Source organism: Poecilia reticulata, chromosome 13 (genome assembly GCF_904066995.2).
Source record: "Poecilia reticulata chromosome 13, P_reticulata-male-v2, whole genome shotgun sequence".
Lineage (NCBI taxonomy): Eukaryota > Metazoa > Chordata > Actinopteri > Cyprinodontiformes > Poeciliidae > Poecilia > Poecilia reticulata.
The window spans coordinates 24,351,789-24,371,504 of NC_088842.1; the positions used below are offsets into that span (position 1 = coordinate 24,351,789).

At 37.3% G+C, this 19,716-nt stretch overlaps 1 protein-coding gene across 12 annotated transcripts in view; it reads left to right on the forward strand.

Moving 5' to 3' along the window:
- Positions 1 to 19,716, forward strand: part of LOC145554536 (chloride channel protein 2-like) — a 126,432-nt gene that overhangs the window by 12,848 nt on the left and 93,868 nt on the right. For 2 of the 12 annotated variants that reach the window (XM_081614541.1, XM_081614540.1), the window contains exon 1: positions 12,097 to 12,491. The exons of 1 other annotated variant lie outside the window; for it this stretch is intronic. In XM_081614541.1, the coding sequence (XP_081470667.1) occupies positions 12,441 to 12,491 (51 nt within the window). In that variant the 5' untranslated portion in view covers positions 12,097 to 12,440. Of the gene's footprint in view, positions 1 to 12,062; positions 12,492 to 19,716 lie in introns of those variants that run through there. 9 more of the 12 variants (XM_081614543.1, XM_081614542.1, XM_081614547.1 and 6 more) reach the window with 7 other exon arrangements.

Here is a 19,716-nt window from a genome sequence, read left to right on the forward strand (position 1 = left end):
GCCTAAATATATTGTAAAATAACATAGCAAATGAAATTCTGAGTTTTAAGCATAGCATCAAGCTGTGTTTTACTTATGAGGGTCAATCTGCAGCAACGTGGATGACAGAACTATATAAAGAAAAGTGCAAACGAAGCTTCGTTATTATCTACCTGCTCCTCTGCAAAACCCTTTTCTGCTACTTCAGTTCTCTGGTCGTTGTTTATTTTCCCCCAGGTTTGTATTTCCTTTTAAGTCTTAATTCAGTTTAGTTTAATCTGTCTTAATTTTTCTCCATTGCTCAGTTTCTTCTAGCTTCCATTCTTGTGTTGCATAGTAAAGGAACTGTGTTTTGTATCTTTGACAGTCTCTGTGAACTCTGTTGTGCAATTAAACTTCTGATAGCTGGAGGACATTTGTAAGCATTCCTCATGGAGTGAAGGGGGGCGGTTTAACAGCTTTTATGACACGTAAAGAAAAAAAGGCAAACATCTCATACTGTAACAAAGCATGTGATGCCAAACCAGACAAATCACCAACAGTTCAATTAATGGATGGAGATCTGATTAGGATTAGTATGAAAAAAAAAGACACGCGCAATCTGAAAAGCAGTTGGAAAATAATAAAAAAAGAAATATCTCCACTGAATTTGCCTTTTCTTTCAGTGTTTGTAGGCGAAAACGAAACAAAAATGTTCACAAGTCATTTTATCCAAGTTAAGTGTTTAACTATTGAATAAATAAAAATCAAGTCCCTGCATCGATATAGGTTTGGATTCCAATCCTGAATTGAATGTCTTCAGGACAAACTCATTGTGTTTCCTTTAAGTTCTTAAAATTTGATTGACTGTTTAAATGTCTTGCATATTGTCTCATCAAATTAACCAGTGACAATGAATCGTGCATAAATGCTTCCATCCAAAATACAAGTTTAGATGTTTTGAAACATACTTACCTCTATATACAAATTACTAAACAACAAAACAAAGCAAAATAGCAGGTAAACTGGAAAGAGTATTTATTTCAGTTGCTCAGTAAAGGCTCCCACATACTGTACTCATACTTTTGCTTTGGGCTACCCTCTTGCAATTACAGACAATTAGGTAATTAAAAATAAATTGAAACTGAACTCTAACTGGTAATTCTAGCCTTGACTGTGTTAGTTTTTAAATGTTATATTCAGTATTGTGAATTTGAAGTTTCCATCAAGGACTTTGGTCATAACATTTAATTTATGCCCATAAATTAAATGAGCATACGAATGACAGTGTATATCATACATTGTCATATTCCTGCTATGAATCTTTATTGTTCTTGATGAATTGCATGTTACGTAAATTCAATATGCTGTTTTAGCTGTGTGGAAACAGAAGGTACTATTCAGAGGGAATGAAGCAACAAAATAGAGGCCTAAACTGTTTAATTTATCATTTTTTACGGCATTAAAAAGAGGCAGAGTGCTCTTCCACAAAAATCCACTTCAAGCCTGGAAATTTGTTCCACTCAAACCCTATAGATCAGAGAGACTTTTCATAGAAATGAAGTGGATTAGATGTCATAAAATATTGTGGTATTTTCTACCGCCCATAGGTTAACACATACCATGGAAAATGCAGTAACGCGGCTCAGGAGGACTCGTATTGTTGGACTAGCTGTATGCCTCAATGTGAATACGCTCAAGCTAGCACAATGGCAAAGTACTGAAAACCCCAAACTTTACATTTACAGGGCAATCCACAAGTTGTCACAAGTTTAAATGTAAGTAATACAAGTTTAAATAAAATGTCTTGGTCTGCAACGCGGGGCATTGTGGGTAAACTCACCCAGGCAAATGGCATGCCATGCGACATTCATTCAATCTCTGGACTAATCATGTTAACTGTTGTGCATCTGAAAGCATTGGTCTCAGTTTGCCTGCATCTATGGTGTCCTCACAATGGCAAACCAAATGGACTACTTGGAGAACAAAAGAGAGAAAGTGAACCACATGATGAACCATACTTGCTATACTTGGCATACTAACACCTGGCGTATATGTAACCACTGCAGCACATAATCCTCCTCCTCCTCTCTTTCTCTGAACTGATGCATTTGTCTCATGTACACAAAGCAACATGCTGGATAGTTCGCTCTCTGCTCATATTGGACAGATTCTTGTGATAGCACTTTGGAAAAGCAGATGGTCACAGTTTTAAGTGTGATGTGAAAGTCAACCAAACCAAAATACTGTGAAGCAGCTAGACGTTTCCCCTCCAATGGAGCCGAGTCCCTCAGACTATCTTCATGTGAACATTAACCTTAAAGAATGAGAATGACAAGACTAAATACTGTTCCTTTTATGCTTGTCTAATCATAAAGGTCTTATGAATTTCAAACATTTTTGAAGATCTTGTACCTATTGTAAGTGTGGTGTCCTTAAATACAAAATGGATTTGAATTTAGAGATAATCAAATACAGTTCAGACTCAAAAAATATTGAATTGGAGTGTGGGTTTGTGGACAGGTACCTTTCATACAGGTAATGAGTTGAAACAGGTGCAATTAATACAGATAACGAGTGGAGAATAGATGGCTTCTTGAAGATTAACTGAGAGGTTTATGAGAGCCAGAGTTCTTATTTCATGCAATAAAGTTAAATAACCGTTAACTTATTCTTTTAGAACAGAAAGTAGTGATTTACAAATCATAAACCACGATTTTCTGGACTTGCAAACAGTCAAGACTGTGTTTTAATATGGACAATTATGGCATATTAAGATCTAATTTAATATGCAACTTACTCATGTTCCTCCTAACACACGTTCAAAGCAAGTGTGTTACTTCTGTAGCCTCTCCGTCTCACTGACCTTTAATCTCCAACTGGCCCTCCAGCTATGTGCCAGCTCCATAAAAGTTCAGTCAATGTTTGATTAAACTATTAGTTTAACATAAAGTGTGTTAGTCAATTACCTTCATATCCAATGCAACGTGGATCTAAAAATCAATTGAACATTGATAAAACTGCACTCACTATTTGTTCATGTCTTCCCACAGCTAAAAGCAAAGGTCATCCTACATCAGACCGATGTCTTTGGTAGAATCTGTCTGAGCATTCTGTAAGTGTGTTTTACCCCTCAGGGATCCACTCATCACATTTGCAAGCCTTTAGCAAACAAGTTGTCCTGCAGTCAAACAGAAGAGTGAACAAAAGGGGGAAATCAGGTCCTTGTTGTCTCAGGGTGAAAATACTTTAGGTAATTTTCCATTTCCTGCTTTGGGGTTGAACACTGGTGGGTAAATGTTTTCTCCAAATAAAACTATAAAAATTCTAAACTGATCAGCCTCTTCTTTATAGCATCACACTTTAAGTCCTTAAGGACTTCAGGGAATTAGTCAAACATTAGGTGGTGCTTTTCACCAAGTTATACAAATCAAAAATCAGTTTGGCATGCTTTGAAGACGTCCTTTTAGGTTCCATTGAGTGTACCTGCTATAAAAATTACAGACCTTCAATCTTACTGCGATGACATCCTGAAGGTAGAGTGTTGAAAAGAGTATGAGCTTCTTAAAGAGACGGAGGCCAATTTCAAGACATCAAATTGCAAAGTCAAATTTCTTTAGTTATGTCCAGTACATACAACATTTTTTATAAAAAACAGATGGTAACATAGTTACCTGATTGTGCTACAAAATAGTACTATGCGCCTGAAAAATACATAATACCACCCCATTAGAGGTTTGCAATGTTAGAGGTAATAGAGCAGTGTTTCTCAACCTTTTCTGGGCCAGCGCCCCCCTAGCCTTTATCCAGGTCCCTCACAACCCCCACCAAATAATTTGCAGGCTACTTTGCACTGACTATTATTTTATTATTAATATTACTGTCACTATTGTAGATGTTTTGATTTTTATGCTTGTTTCTGTATTTATCATCAAAAATAATTTCCCAGAGAACAAAAAAGCAATGTGAATAGAAATTATTTTCACAAGTGTCTAAAAAAATGCAATGATTGGATATTCAACTTAAAATTGGTAGGCCTAACAGCAGCCAGAGTGGAAAAAATATTCTTGTTCTTTGCCATTTTCTAGTTGTTAAATATTCCACAAAATGACCAGATAAAAGATGTTCAACATGCCAGTTTAAACTTTGATCTATTTGCAAACGACTGACCTCTGCAACATTAAAACATGGATAGAACTGTAACTACATTAATCATAACCCTTCTTCTCTTCAGTGTTTCTTTCCGTTTCTAACACTGATCCTTTTAATGCCATACAAATATGAGACAAAAACATGGATTATATCTTTATATAGACCTGTCTATTGATTTATAGATTAATAGTTTTACTGGACAGAAATTACAAAGAACAAATCTGGTTCTTAATCAAATCCTAATGAGTCAAATTGAAAGTGTCAAGGAGTCATCAGCCTCATGACATTAACACTGACATGAAAAATAATATTGAAGAAATAAATATATCAAATCTAATTAAAAACAAATAAATGATCAGTTCTTTACTGTTATGGTCTGTAAGATATATTTATTCTCAGTACTAGATATGGTCTCAACAAACTCATGGCACTTCAACAATATTATTTTACCTTTTATCTGGAAATAGTGTCTGTTTATTCTTGCCATATAGTCCTCTGTATTAAATATTGCTCAAAAGGTCTTGCCATACCAGTTTATTCCTCTGTATTTACTTTAGTTTCTTAGTTTATTCTTGCATTTTGTTCTTCTTTCATTTCCATGTATAGTTTCCTTTGATTAGTATTGTCCTCTCGGTTTATTGCTATGTCCACTTTAGTTTCTTTCCTGTTGCTAGATTTATTTTATTGTTTATTGACGCTCACCACCAGTAATCTTCACTCATCACCTGCTGCGCCGACTAAACGTCATGTGTTTCACAACATGTGTTGATTTTTCACTGTTCAGTGTCGGATTCTCTGTTTTTATGCCATAATTCACATCTAGTTCATCGCTCCGTCTTATGTCTCGCTTCTCCTGTTTCAGAGTTTTGTGCGATGTGCGCCTGTTTTTTGGGGGGTTTTTTACCCCCTAAGGTGCAGGGCGGTCGGGAAGCGTATTGATGGGGAAAAGGCAGATTGACATAAACCTTTTAAAACAACAGAAACAATTGCAGTATTCCGATTATTGAAATTTAAAAGTGCTGTGGTACCGTTGTTCTATCACACCCGTTTCATACCGGACCACTTACAGCACCGTGTTAACGTTATAAAATGAACGCTCTCTATTGTGGTATCACCCATGGAGGGATTTCTTTATTTAAATGGGTTCATTTTTCAGAGCGATACAAAGTACGGGTATCGTGATTTTATTAATTACATGTTTATAAGAACGATTTTCTGTTGTCCTTCCATGGAAGCGGGCAGCCTTCAAACGGAAATAAAACACCTTTTAATATAAGTTGCTGCTTTGACATGATCACAGAACTGCTAAAACATATGTACAAAAATACCAGACAAAGTGAATCACAGCAACGTCATCAACCGGTGTAACACTGAACTGATGCGGTGAAGCTACCAGTAGCAGGAGAACGCAGTGCCAAAAGCTAACAAACACTGAAGAGAAGAAGAAGAGCTGCCATCGATACAGTTGCAGCCAAGCAAGATTTAATGTTACACAATACAGTTTTACCAAGTTACTCAAAGTCTAAACTGGTATTGTTGCGGATTTAAGGTGTAAAGTTTACCTTTGACTAAACGCCCCCCAAAGGACTCCCAGCGCACCCCTTTTGTAAAAATTTCCGCCAGCGCCCCCTGCAGTCCTCTGAACGCCCCCGGGGGGCGTTACCGCCCACGTTGAGAACCGCTATGTTAGAGGATTATCTGATTTTATAGTGACTGCATTCTATTGACATGTTAGTGTTTCATCAAAATGGAGAAGGAAAGAGAATTATGCTGCTAACATAGTGACAAGTTGATATTTAAAACTGTCATCATGAGTTTTGAACAGAAATCTGATCAAAGACATGGGAACCCAGTAAGTGTAACCTGAGGAATCTTCAGAATGTAGATCACAGCAACAGTGTATGAATCTCTAGAGTATTTTAAAACCAGTTTCAGTCAAATTAGGCCATTTATTCTTATACCAGAAGAGGGCGCATTATGACCTCATGCTTGAGAGCAACTTTGACTTAAATGTGGGGATCAAACATTCTGATTCACATGAAAAAATGCCTAAAGGGATCATAAGGTCCTACAGAAAAAACAGCCTCTCATGCTTCTGTAATTTATGTGCAGTAATCTTTGGCATGGATCACACTGTCCTCTCTAAACAAATTAAACAATCAGCTTTGCCGCAGGAGGCTTTGATACCAGAAGGAAACCGTTTTTTTCCCACTCAGCTCTTGTGTTTGCATTTCTGAATTTATTTCACATTTATTTCTGAATCTTTTCAATATTTGGTTTTAAATATGTGCTGCAGTCAACAGCCTAAATTCCAGTTTGTGATGGTTTTAGAAAATTTGGTTTTCATTCACACCAGACCACACCATGAAGATAACTTCCACAGTGAGACTGTGGTGGTGCACGATATCAGGGTCCTGGTTGCCACAGCTGAGACAGATGAAAATCCACCCAACAAAAACAAAACAAACAAACAAACAAACAAAAAAAACCTTCAGGCTTCTTCAGGATACAGATCATCACATGCTCACTGAATGGAGCCCCCAGCTGTGGTGAAGAACGCTCACCTCCAAAATACACATAGACTGTTTACTTAAAGGCCAAAGGAGGAAGGTTTTCAGATTTTAAAAAAAAAGTAATTATATTTGTCATAGCTCTTATTAAATATAAACCCAAAGAGTAGACAGAAGCCAGGAGGATAAAGTGGCACTAGTAACTTGTAGAGATTATAATACAATTTTACAAAACTTGTAATGTGCCATGAAAACCAGCTTCAGAGCTACAAAGTGACTGGCCCACTGGGATCAGTGAAAAACTGATTCTGTGTGGTTTTTAGCGCAGCTAAGATGCATTAAGAACAGTGCACCAATAGATCTGTGATAACTGTGGAGCATTTTCATCGGTTGAAATGGCCTGGTCAAACTACAAGTCTTAATCCAACTGAGACCCTGTTGCAAGATTTGAAAATTACTGTTGCTAATCTCCATCCAATTTTATTTAATAGTTATTTAAGAATAGTTATTTAAGAAGAAAAAAAAAAACCGTTTCTACATTTGGAAAGCTGAAAGAGACATACCCCAAGATGTCATGTTGCAGGTTGTGTTGATATTGATGGACCCAGAGGCATCAAGTAGATTTTGATGATTTAATAAATAAATAAATAAATAAATAAATAAATAAATAAATAAATAAATAAATAAATACATGCCTAAAGGTATTCAATTTGTTTTGCTTTCACAGGAACCCAGGAAATGAAGGATGGCAGGGAAAACTGCAGGGAAGTAACAGGAGATAACAGGAGAAACCAGAAAGGAGTGGGAGAATAAAGTGTGTATATGTACTAGGAGAGAGAATGCTGGAAAAATGGACCAGGGCTGATTAGCTAACTGATATCTGACTGTTTTATTTTATCCGTCATTTTAAAACAATGGTCAGGATTAAAAAATGACTGAAATCAGTTTTCATGTAGCCACCATGACCCTGATCTGGGTAACTGATGGAAAATGGCTCGTTGGCTGATCTTGAGGCTGAGTATTTGTGTTTATCTCATACCTCCAGCTATTTTCCACAGCAAATTAGTAGCTTCTTGGAATCCTTGTTTAACCTTGAAACAGCTGCTCTAACAGAGGAATGCTTGTTATTCCAATGAAATGCCTATTATAGCATTATTTGAGTGTATAACTAAAGATTTTCTGACGTTACAGAGGATGCTTACCCTGTGATTGTCTGGGTTCAAAGTACAGCAACCAAATCTAAAAAACAACAAAAATCAACAACCACAAGTGCAACATTATTCATACAAAAAGCTTTTTATTTGATAAAAGCAGTATTAAATTTTTGAGTTAAGGCCAGATGTAAAATCTCAATAAGATCGACTTTCTTGAAATTATTTGACCACATGTTGGTGAACTTGTGGCAGCGAGATGGCATGCAAGCGTTTAAACATTACATGATTGATTTCTTAAGGACTTTAAGCCACAAACGCTGTCACTTTCAAACATGCGTTGCACAAAGCAGTCAGTCTAATCATTAACACAAGAACACACGCATTTTTTAACAATCTATAAAACCTGAGTGATTTTGTTCTTTTGTGTTAAGGTGAACCTCCTGTTGACAGCTATGAATAGATTTTCCCATATTTCCTTCACATCACTGCCACAGAACATCAAACACTTCAGTTTCTTTATATCAAGCATCTCAGGACAAATTCAGTCAACCGCAAGTCGAACTTCAGAAAGAGCTATCTTTTGCTCAACTGACCTGACGTTAAAATCTGATCTTTTGACATCAAATACTTTGAACAATTTTCCACTTATTCATCCAAACTACAGTGGATACACTAGAAACAGATTTTATACTTAGAAGAAATCTTTGAGTAATGATTGTACTCACATGGGTGTGAGCTGTACAGACATAGTAAATAAAGGTTTTATTTATGTACCCAGAGGAACAGTTCTTGGAAAAATACAGCAAAGAAATAGGCCTTCTAGGAGACACTCTAAGCTTTTGGGTAAACTTCTATTTACAAAATAATTGTATTCAACTAAGCGTACATTCAACATACAACCCATTCTGACACAAAAATAGATATTGGATATTTTTATATCATAAAATTATTTAAAAAGTAAACATATTGTTCTCAAAGTGAATTTGACAAGGGTGAAACTGTGATGTCAACTGGTCAGAGCATCCTGTATCTCTTGTGGAGAGTTTTTGATCGGCAAAGAGAGCTGTGTATTAAAAGAGGTCAAAGAAAGAGAAAGGAGAAAATAGGCATGTATCACTACTGATATCCTAATTGATATTTACCATTATTTTTTCCTTAGTAAGATTTTCTCTATGTTCTGTAACTGAAGTCCATGGTTTCACTCATCAAGATTGTTTTGTCAGGAAAAGGGGGACCAACACTCAGGTGATCGTAAGGTTTTCTTGCAAATGTTGGATAAATTATAAAGATACCTTAAAAACTTTAAGGTGTTGGAAAAAGGCTTGACTTTTAGCATAGGCTTTGCAGGGACAATTTGCACTGTCAAAGCAAGGGAAATGCTAAAAATGTCTGAGGTAATTTTCATATGTGACGGCAAAGAGCGCTATGTATTAAAAGAGGTCAAAGAAAGAGAAAGACTTGACTCCACACAGTGGTCCAGTTCACCACCACTGAACTTGCCAGATCTTCAGAGTACTGCCTCTGAGGTCAATGTATGCAATAGATGTCTGATTAAAAACATATGCAATGGATATGATGTTCAGGAGAAGTGCAAACAACTATCTATATATGTGATAATATTATCGTTGTAGGTTTCAATAATTGATATATGAAGCATTTTCATAACAACTGACAGTGACATAGTTACTTCATTGTGCTATAAAATGGCACTATGTTTCTGCAAAATACATAACACTGTCCTTTTTGAAGCGCATGAGTCAAAAAGATAAAGCAAAAAATGGTTTCCATTGCAAAAAGTCAATACATTAAGTCATTAGAACCAGAGATGCAGAGATGTTCAAAAATAATTTTAGAGTTGATTGTAAAGCTCTATTTAGGATTTATTTGACAATAATATGAAGTGAACTGTCATATGATAGTGAAACCTTTACCATTTAGACGTTAGCAGGGTTTGGAAGCTGGTAAAATACTTTCAAAACATTATTTTTTCATAATGGAAAATATATACAAGTGTCACTCAAAGGTGTAATGCATTATGAATTCATCTGAGTGTTACAGAAATAAGCCTGCACACACCTTTGACTGGATTCCACTCAGCTGAGTTAGAGACCTGCTATTGTGTCAGATGCCTTGTAGGTATGGATACTTTGATGCTTGATGAACTTTAACCTGGGAAGTTTTTGCAGATATGTGTCATCAAGTCTGCTCTGGAAAAAAACAGCTACAACAATAATCGCAGCCCAACTTGAATTGCAAACAATATTGTGGCCAAAATTTTATGTATAAGCACTCTGATTAAAGGCTCCACTGCAAAAATACATCCACACTAACATTTGGTTAAACATCCCTTAGCAGGTTACACCTTAATCTCCTATCTTTCTACTCTATAAGATTATTATTATGTTTGGATCTAAAGACGAAATATCTAGAACAGTGGTTCTTAACCTTTTTTGAGGTACCGAACCCACCAGTTTCATATGCGCATTCACTGAACCCTTCTGTAGTGATAAATAAAATTATTTTTTTCCCCCCCAAATTCAAGACATAGGGGTGATCCAACTAGAGTCTAGTTGGGTGACCCCATGATCACTAATTCTTCTAAAAAAGGTAGAGTTTCTGAGAACAGTTCTTCAAAATATAGTCAGTGTTTTCAGCAAAGTTGAGCTGACTGTCCAGGAACAACCCAAGGTATTTAAAATTTGCCACAGTTTCAACAGGTTGGCCATCGAGATAAACTGGAAGCACTTTAAGGTCTTGTTTAGATCATTTAATTAGCTCTACATTCATAAGAGAATGAAAAATTAATAATAATAAAGACTTTGCGGTATTCTGGTTTAGTAATGTAATTATATTAGTTGTGTTACCACGCCCCCGCCACTAGAGGCAGTAGCAACCCCGAAAAGATGCAACTAAGGAGCAGATTTAGAAATACACCGAAAGCTTCAGAATTTGGTAAAAACTGTGAGCTTTGCTGAAGTAATTGAAGATACAAGTTCAAATCCATGCTGAGAGTGGAGCTCCTTCAATCAGGGCTCTTCCGCAGCTCTGATTGGCTAAGCAATGTAACGTGATCCTCTGCAGCAAGTGATGGCAAAGCGGGGCGCGTCATCACGACTTTACACAAGTGTGTCTTTACCTCCGCGGCAGAGGCTCCGTCGAACCCTGAGACCGACTCATCGAACCCCTGGGGTTCGATCGAACGTCGAACCCAGGTTAAGAACCACTGATCTAGAGTCAACACGTAGCTTTGATTATTACAGCTAGAATCTAGTGATCAGGCCCAAAATTTGGGTCCATCTGGGTAGTGATGGACCTAGATCTGAACATTCAAAAACACATAAAGAAAATTACAAAGTCAGCCTTCTGTCACATGAAAAACATTTCTAAGATTAAAGGATCATCCATTCATCCATCCATCCACCCATCCATCCATCTTCTTACACGCTTATCCCTAGTGGGGTTGCGAGGGGTGCTGGTGCCTATCTAAAGCGGTCAACGGGCGAGAGGCGAGGTACACCCTGGACTGGTTGCCAGTCCATCGCAGGATTAAAGGACTAATGTCCTAATAAGATCTATAGCAACTCATCCTGCATTTAACTAGACCAATTGATTACTGCAACAGTGGCTTCAGGTCTGTCTAAAAAAAATCAGCTAGACAGCTGATCCAGAATACAGTGGCTCACGTTCTCAGTAAAACTGGGAAAAAAGAGCACATTACCCAGTTGTAAAGTCCTTACACTGGCTCCCCATAGCTCAGAACGTATACTTTAAAATACTTTTGTTATTTTACAAATGCCTAATGAGTGTATTTTAATTAGCACCAAAATACATTAAGGTAAGGTGTTGTCGTTGTACCAGTCCTCCAGACCAATAAGGTGTTCTGGTGTAAATCTACCCTGCATCCCTAAAACCAGAACCAAACAAGGAGAAGCAACATTTAGTTTTTACGCTCCACAAATCTGGGACAAGCTCCCAGTAACCTGCAAAACAGCTAAAACGCTGAGTTCCTTCAAAACAACTATGAAAACCCACCTGTTTAGAGTTGCCTTTGATTAATAAATCTGGAATATTGATCAGTATATTTAATATTTCAACGTTTTGTGTTTACTACTTGTTTCATAATTGGTTACTCTAAACCATTTTGAACTGCTGGAATGTGCTAATCAAATGAACTTGTCTTGACTTAAATGCCATGAAACATTTGATTCTGTACTTAAATAAAGTGGCCTGAGAGAGTTTTTGCTGTTACATACATTGCGGAAGCCCGGGTAATCACCCTCCACCTGGGCAGAAGGAATTCCCTACTAATTTTCAATGGAGGTTCATTGTTCCGGTTTATGAGCTCACGTGAAGGTCCCACGCAGCGAGTTTTTCTTCGCCTTGATTGACTGGTTATGGAAGGAGGCTGGGCTCCACTCCACACTCAAGTCCCGCCTCGCGCGTGTTTCTTGCTGGGAACTAAAGCTATAAAATGAAGCGTTTTAGCACAATAACAGAGGCGCAGCGTGAAGTTAGAGTTCACCTAGTGAACTGCTGTACGGACACTTGAGACAGACTGATGCTTTAACCAGCCAGCGCGCGGAGAGACGTCGCTGACCGGGTTTCTTGTCACTTCCAAGCCGAAAATCCCTCCATCTAGTCGCCGGGTGAGATACGGAGCAGAGCCATGGCGGGGGACGGTTCGGACCAGCGAGCCTTGCAGTATGAACAAACTTTGGTGAGTTTCACTTGTTGCATTTTGGCACTTTCGTATTTATCCTCGGCTCTCCCTGGTCTCCGAAACCAGGACTGACGGATTGTATCACCTGGCTTTCATCTGGTAGCTACACAGCAGAATGTTTTTAAAAGTTTATTTAGAGTGGAAATACAAGGAAACTGTGAAAATGACATAAGCCGAATGATCCATTGTGACATTTACATGCTAAAAATTCAAGTATGAGTCTGTAAGTCTGGAGTTAGCAGACTGACAAACTTGTTTCAACACATTTTGAACGAAGTTCAACTTGTTGTGTTTTCTCGCGTGTATGCCGCTGTGTGTCGCTTATGTGTTCCTGAAGGCTTTATTGCACATCCCACGTACACAGACAAGGTGACACAGTTGGCTAAAGATACGTTTCTAAAGTGTTAAGCAGGACATATTCATTGACTTTACAAGCACAGAGAGCGGATTCAGATTCAGCCAGTGTCCTACCTTTTTAAGACTAGATTTTAGCCAGACTTGAATAAAACAGGAAAAAAAAGATGAGAAAGCTCCCCTCTTTCAATTCACAAAGTGCATATTATTAGGCTTATAATTATTTATACCCCATGGCAGTTTTGGATTATAAAGTAATTTCATTCATCTAAAAACGTTGTTTCTAAATTTTTGTCACACGCATCTCCAAAAAGATATCATGTTCGAACAAAACATGATATCTCTAACACTGCACTTTAGTTACATTACTACATCAGAAAATATTTGCACTATTCTTGTAAACCGTTTTGTAATATTTTGAGACACTATGCATTTTATTGAAGATGTGATTCTCACAGATTTGTTGGTAAACATTGTAGTGTGCTCTGAAATTAAAAAGAAGCAATGCAATATTTTAGTTATTTGGTCATTTTTTTCCATCCTTCTTAAAATATGCAAGTTTTTGCTGTGTGTGCATTTAGTTTTCCCTGCTAACTCCTTTAAAATAAACTGGTGTGCAGAAAAATTTAAGACTTGTATGTGTGCAGCTCAAATTAAATGTTTGTCAAATCTAACTAGCGGAATGTTATCTTGACAGCTGTCATAGTGGTTACTGTATGTGTCAGGAGTTCAGTGTGGCGGCTCCATTGACATCAGACAATAGATGTGTTCATTGCTGTTCGGGCGAGACTCGGTGTGGAATAATGTTCAGTATGTTGGTGCAAGTGACAGTTGTGCTGGCTGTTGGGTCTCGGTTTTAGGCTCATAAGTTACTGATGCACTTTGCATAAATATTGGCCATCTCAAAGAAAGTCTGTGTGGAGCTTTTAGTTGTTTTTATTCAGCTGAACCTGACTAACATTGAACTCTTAAGCCTTCTAAAACTTGTAATAAAGTCGTCTTAAATTTTAATGTGTCTTAAGGTGTTGCATGGTGCACTGTGTGGATGTCCTGTTTCTCTCATACTGTTTAGCATTAATGCTAAGATTTATCTGACCATGTTTGTTGCGTCCTCTACTGCAAAAATGACATTTTATGGGTTTCTTGCAACAGATGTGTCCATTTTGCCACACTTCCACAATGAATGGATTTACAGAGTGTACACCGCTGAGTTGTAGATCTGTGCAGCATCTCCAGAGTTGCAGAGAGGGGTTTTCTGATTAAAGCCCTGCTTGCGTGACATGTCAAGTTTCTAGATTTCGTAGTAGATTAGTATTGTTTTAAAACTTAACCTTGCTTTATCTCTGGCCTGTCTGCTGTGCTCCTTCTGTCATTGGCCTTTCTTTTTAATATTTTCAATGAGATGTCTCTAAGAAAAGCATATTACTTATTAGAGGTGTGCCGATCGATCGGTCACCGATCATAATCGGCCGATTTCCGTGAAAAAGTGTATGATCGGTGATCGCCGATCACGGTCTCTTGTTGCCGATCACACAAACCGATCACCTGCATCTCATTTCGCAGCCTGCCTGTGCAGCTGGTCTCCTCTTTCCTTCACACTGCACAAACGCGCAGCAACAAATCCTGGTTTCCTGTCAGAAACAGCCAATCATAACTAGCAGTAATCAGCTAGCCGCCATGCTATCAGGAAGTTTTCATTCAGTAACTCTGGATTGTTTATTGTAATGGATCCTGTATTTGCCTTTGAATGTTAAGTTTTATACTTTAATTTTTTTGGCAATGTTGAGAGGTTTTATTTTGACTCTTTGCATTATTTAGCCTCTTCAGAGCCTTCATATGTTATCAGTCTGTTAAAGATAGTATTATCAATAGCAGTACAATTTGCACAATGCCTGTTTTGTTTAGTTCTTGGAAAAAGTTATTAAAAACAAGTTTTTGTCTAAATCAAGGTAAATTCATGGTTCCTTTTTCCACATAATGTAACCGGTAGTGTTTGATTTAAAAAAAAATAAAAATAAAAATTATTGTATCGGTGATCGGCCCTCAGGGATGATCGCTATCAGCAGGAAAAAACCTGATCGGCACATCTCTATTACTTATTATTAATTTTACAACTAACAGGTGGCTGTGACTGAGACAAGTGGCTACATTTTTATTTCATATATTTGCTATGTAAGGTATTATGTTGTCTTGTGAAACTGTAGTGTATAAGTCACTTCTGAGTGCTTGGATGTGTTTTTGTGGAGCAGAGATCTTCAGCATGTTCCTCATTTTGGTAAAGAGGGAACTTTGTGTGAATGTTTCTGGATAAAACTTCCGTCAGGCCAAAAGAATCCCCATTTTATTTCTAGTTTTATACGGACCAGTTCAGTGGCACTGAGGCTTTAAATTAAGAGCAACCACAGCTGTAACACCACTTTGGGCCTCCGTTTCCTCTGTTTGAAAAAGTTTCTTTGTAAAAGGAAAAACGGTCCTCTCCTCCCCCCACCTTGTGTTCTGTTAATCTGTGTGTGCGGTTGTGTGAGAGATTACACAACTTGCGACCCGCTGATTCAGCACTGGACACTCCGTCACCCTGGCAGGTCTCGTGCTCGGCCCTACGGCTCTCTGTAAGGGAGAAAAATAAATAAGTAAAAACCCGACGGCTGTTGTCGAACTCTCCTCAACCCAGCTGCAAAACAATGGCATAAACTACATAGAACCAAACAGAAATAGAAAACGGTTTCAAAATGAGAGTAACCTCGTTTACCATCAGTTCCCCCCTCCTGCCTTCTTTCCATCTCCTCGCTGTGGGCTGTAGTAACATGGTGTCTTTGTGTGATATTGGCAGTCGTGATGGTTGTGTGGGTTTTGTTGTGGGCAGCGGATGCTCAAAGAGGCCAGTGTGGTTCGGTTGTGAGAGAGAATGAAAAGCTGGCTGTAGAGAAAAGCTGGCGGGGTCAGGAGTGCCAAGCTCTAAGACGGTAAAACCTGCCTCAAAGTACCGTTGGTAAACCTCAAACTGAGACATCGGTTCACATTTATTAACACCTGATCTGCAGATATGTCTGCTGTGCATAGTCACTCGTTATTGAGGCAGTGGATTGTCTGTCATTTGTTTTATCAGCAATATTAGATTTTTTTCATGTGATCAAAGGTAACATTTTATTATGTGCTGTATAATGGCATTGATTTTTTTCCCTTTCTTGAAGTGTAAAGTTAATAACTCAACATTTCATGTGGCGTGACAAGTCTTTCTCCACAATAAAAGGCTGTGTTTATCTGAACCACTCCAATAAAAGTGCAGATATGTGGTTGATTTTAATTAATAATTTTATAATCTTTGTTGTGCCAAACACTGGGCATAAATCATACTGTAACCTTAAGCCTGACTCTTTTTAAAGAAGCATAATTTAATTTGCCCATCTGTTTCCCATAAAATGGAGGCATAAGGCATAATGAAAGTTTCTTCCAGGCTTATTGGATTTCATGTATTATTAAAACGTATCTGTCAACTTGGAAGATTTCAGTATTTTTTGATAAATGTGCTTAAAAATTTGTCTTGTGCAGAATGTGATTAGTGGTTTGCTAACTATTTTGCCCAGTTTTTAGACTCTGCCTTCCAAAGGCATGCAGGTGAGGTGACCCGTCATCAGAAAGTATTTTGTTTTTAGTTTTTAAACCAGATATTTATGTTTCTGTTCCCACATGTCTTTGAATGTTGTTAACCAACCGAGCATAGAGGCATTTGAGGATGTTTTTAGTGTAACTCTGAAGGTGTAAGAGCTCTTGGTGTATCTAAATTTGGGTGTAAGGAGTGAAAATCTCTAGTCAGTTAATGTTTATGCAGAAGGTTACGATGCAGTTGTAACTATTTCTCCTACATGTGTAATTTATCACAGAATACACTTTTTAAAATGTTCTTAGTTTTTTATATTTTAACAGTTATGTAATCATGACAACCTGGTATTATTTTTACAACTAAAAGTAGCTGATGATTATTTCAAAAGCTGAAATGAACCTGAACTCCAAATCCCAGATGAGTTAAAAAAATAATGCTTCATGGATGCAGAGCAGGGCCAAAGATCAGAGAGAGAAGAAAGAAGTTCAAGCCATTTTTTCATCAATCATAATGGGCAAGGATCATGACCTCGATTCTCTGACCTGCTCTCTAGCTATACAGCCAGACTGAGATTTAAAAATGAGCAGCAAAACCAGATGAGATGGATTAGCAGTGCTTGCCAATGAAAGATGGTGTCATCCATGACATGTTGATGTAGAACATTGTTTCTGCTGCCTTACTGAAACAGTCTTTAGTCAGAGGTCTCTTCAAATTTGTTGCTACCAGAAATCCTCTCTTCCCATATCATCACCATCCATGACAACTCTTTGGAGATATCTGGATGATATGAGTTGCAACAACATGCAGTCTTTCTTTGCGCTAAAGTTTAAAAAAAAAAATTTTTTTTAGGATTGTTTCACACCAAAGCATCACCACAGCATGACGTTGTCATCACCATGTGTCATCATTGTGAAGAAGTTTTTAGTGATGTTTAGAGAACGCCAAACTTCCCTAAAACTATATTTTGTCTTAAACACGGTCTAAACATAGAATGTGCAAAGCTTTATTTTAGATGCAAGTTTAATAATGAGCTTAGTATCTTGCATCTGCTAAGTGCTGAGCCTTGCAAGCAAATTTTGAGGTCTTAAATACAAAAAATAAAAAAACTTAAATAATATAAAATGGCAAAAAACTTATAATTTTTTTTTAGATTCATGAACAAATTTTGATTTGTAAACACTTAGTTGCACTCAAGACCTGATAAATGGATTCAGATATGACATGCATATTGGATAAATTTAACACGTGAAATGAAACTAATTTTTGATTAAATTGAAAGCGGAAAAATCTCCGAGCAACAAACATCTGAGTCCACCAAGGGAAAATTTTGGTTGCTCATCTTGTTTGGCTATTTTCCAAAGCTTACTTGGTACGGAGTGTGTTACTCTTCATTGTGTATAACTTCAGGAGTTCTTGTCGTCTTTTGTGTCGTCTTTTGTGGGTTTGATGGAAAAATTTAGTGCGATTGAAACAAAGTCCTTCCTTGGTTTCACCCCAACAATTTTTGCACAGACTAATCAGATAAAGTTTTCATTTCTTTTTTATTGTGGCTTGGGATCTTATTTGCAAAGTAGGTAGAAAAACGTGAAAGTGAAACTGCTATTGAGAAATATTAAGACTTGTTAACGATCACATAGATGTTTTCATATTGTGTTCTTTACTGTGCTCTTTAAGATTTCAATTTGACATAAAGGGCATTATAAATGAAGTCAATTATTATGAAAGCATATTTTGCTTAATCCCATGTTTTGTGCATTGCTCTTGGATTTTGCTTTCATAGTGGAAATTTCCCTTTTACGCTGTCAACATAAACTTACCTCATGGGTAAATTCTCCTTTTATTGTTCAAGATGGGTCAACAGCTCCTCGACTCTTCTTCCTGAGTGAGAAGACAAGTGGTTGCTTAACGTGGGCTGGCTTTATTTGCAGATAAGCATCAAAAGCTCTTAACCAAAGTTGTCTCTGTGTCACTAAAGACCAACAAATTGCTTTTATTTAGTTAATTTCTTATCCAACACTGTTTGCTTTCTTGACAAACAGCCCTGATAAATTGCCCCAGTCAAGGGTTAAGCTAAAAGAAAAGTTTAGGTCAAACACTAATACAACAGAATCAAAGCATATTGTCTCATAATGAGGTATTTGTAATAACGGTGAATTAGACAGACGCCAAAAGAAGTCAAAGCAAATGCGGAGAGTGTGTTCAGGTGAAATCAAAAAGTGTGCATTCCACTTGCTCTTTGTTCTCTGACGCTTTTTGGGTTGTGTTGATGATTAATCGCAGAGAGAGAGAGAGACAGAGCTTGAATGATTAAACATGAGGCTCTTTGAAGTGTTGAGGCGTGCCTCTTCATTAGTGCCATACATTATTTCGACCTGCTCTCAAATCTTGAGCAGAGATTGATTACACAGAGAATAGAAAACTGAGATCTCAATTAAACGGAGCCCAGTTGAGGCAAAACCCTCTGAATCTCAGAACTCTGCAGAAAAAGGTTGATGAAAAGCTTCAAGTTGACTGCAAAAATAAAAAAGGATTAGTTTTAGGGTTCAATTGTAGTGAGGGGAATAATGGAGCTCATGTGAAGTCTGGAAAAGTATTGGATCTCATTTAAGCATTTTCCAGGTTTGGAAAATAATGGATATAGGTAAATGTGCATAGAGGTATATTAGCAGTAAAAATTACAGAAAATGGAGTGAGCATTACAGAAATTAGTTTGGAAAAGTGTGAAGTTCTTAAATAAAAATGTGCAAGACAATATTCTATGAACTGAACCACTGATTTTAAACATAATGTATTTTTGTTTGCTTTAAAATTATCTCATATTGGTGTCCAGAGATATGCCATTTAAATTTTAAAATCATCTGAACAGCTGGGGTTATTATGCAAAGATTAGGCAAAAGTTTTCTGCCTCTAGATGTACAAATAAGGACATATCCCACAGGCCTCCAGCTGTAATTGCATTGAAATGTTTTTTCAAGATGTACTGAGAAATGGGAAGTAGATCACACCACTTTTTTTTTCTTTTTTTTTTGAAGTCCTGCATTTTTTTTTTCTTTTTGTCTGAGAATTCAGTAGTATTTTCTGTTACTTGATTGCATAAAATCCCAATAAAATGCTAAAGTCTGTGCTTTTGATGTGACAAAATGGGTGAAAAGTTGAGGAGTAAGAACACGTTTGCAAGTTAGACAGTGAGTTATGCATCTTGGTTGTTGGAACAGAACATTCTGTTTGGGTGCTTTCTGAAAAGCCGGCTCCACGAAACAAACAGTT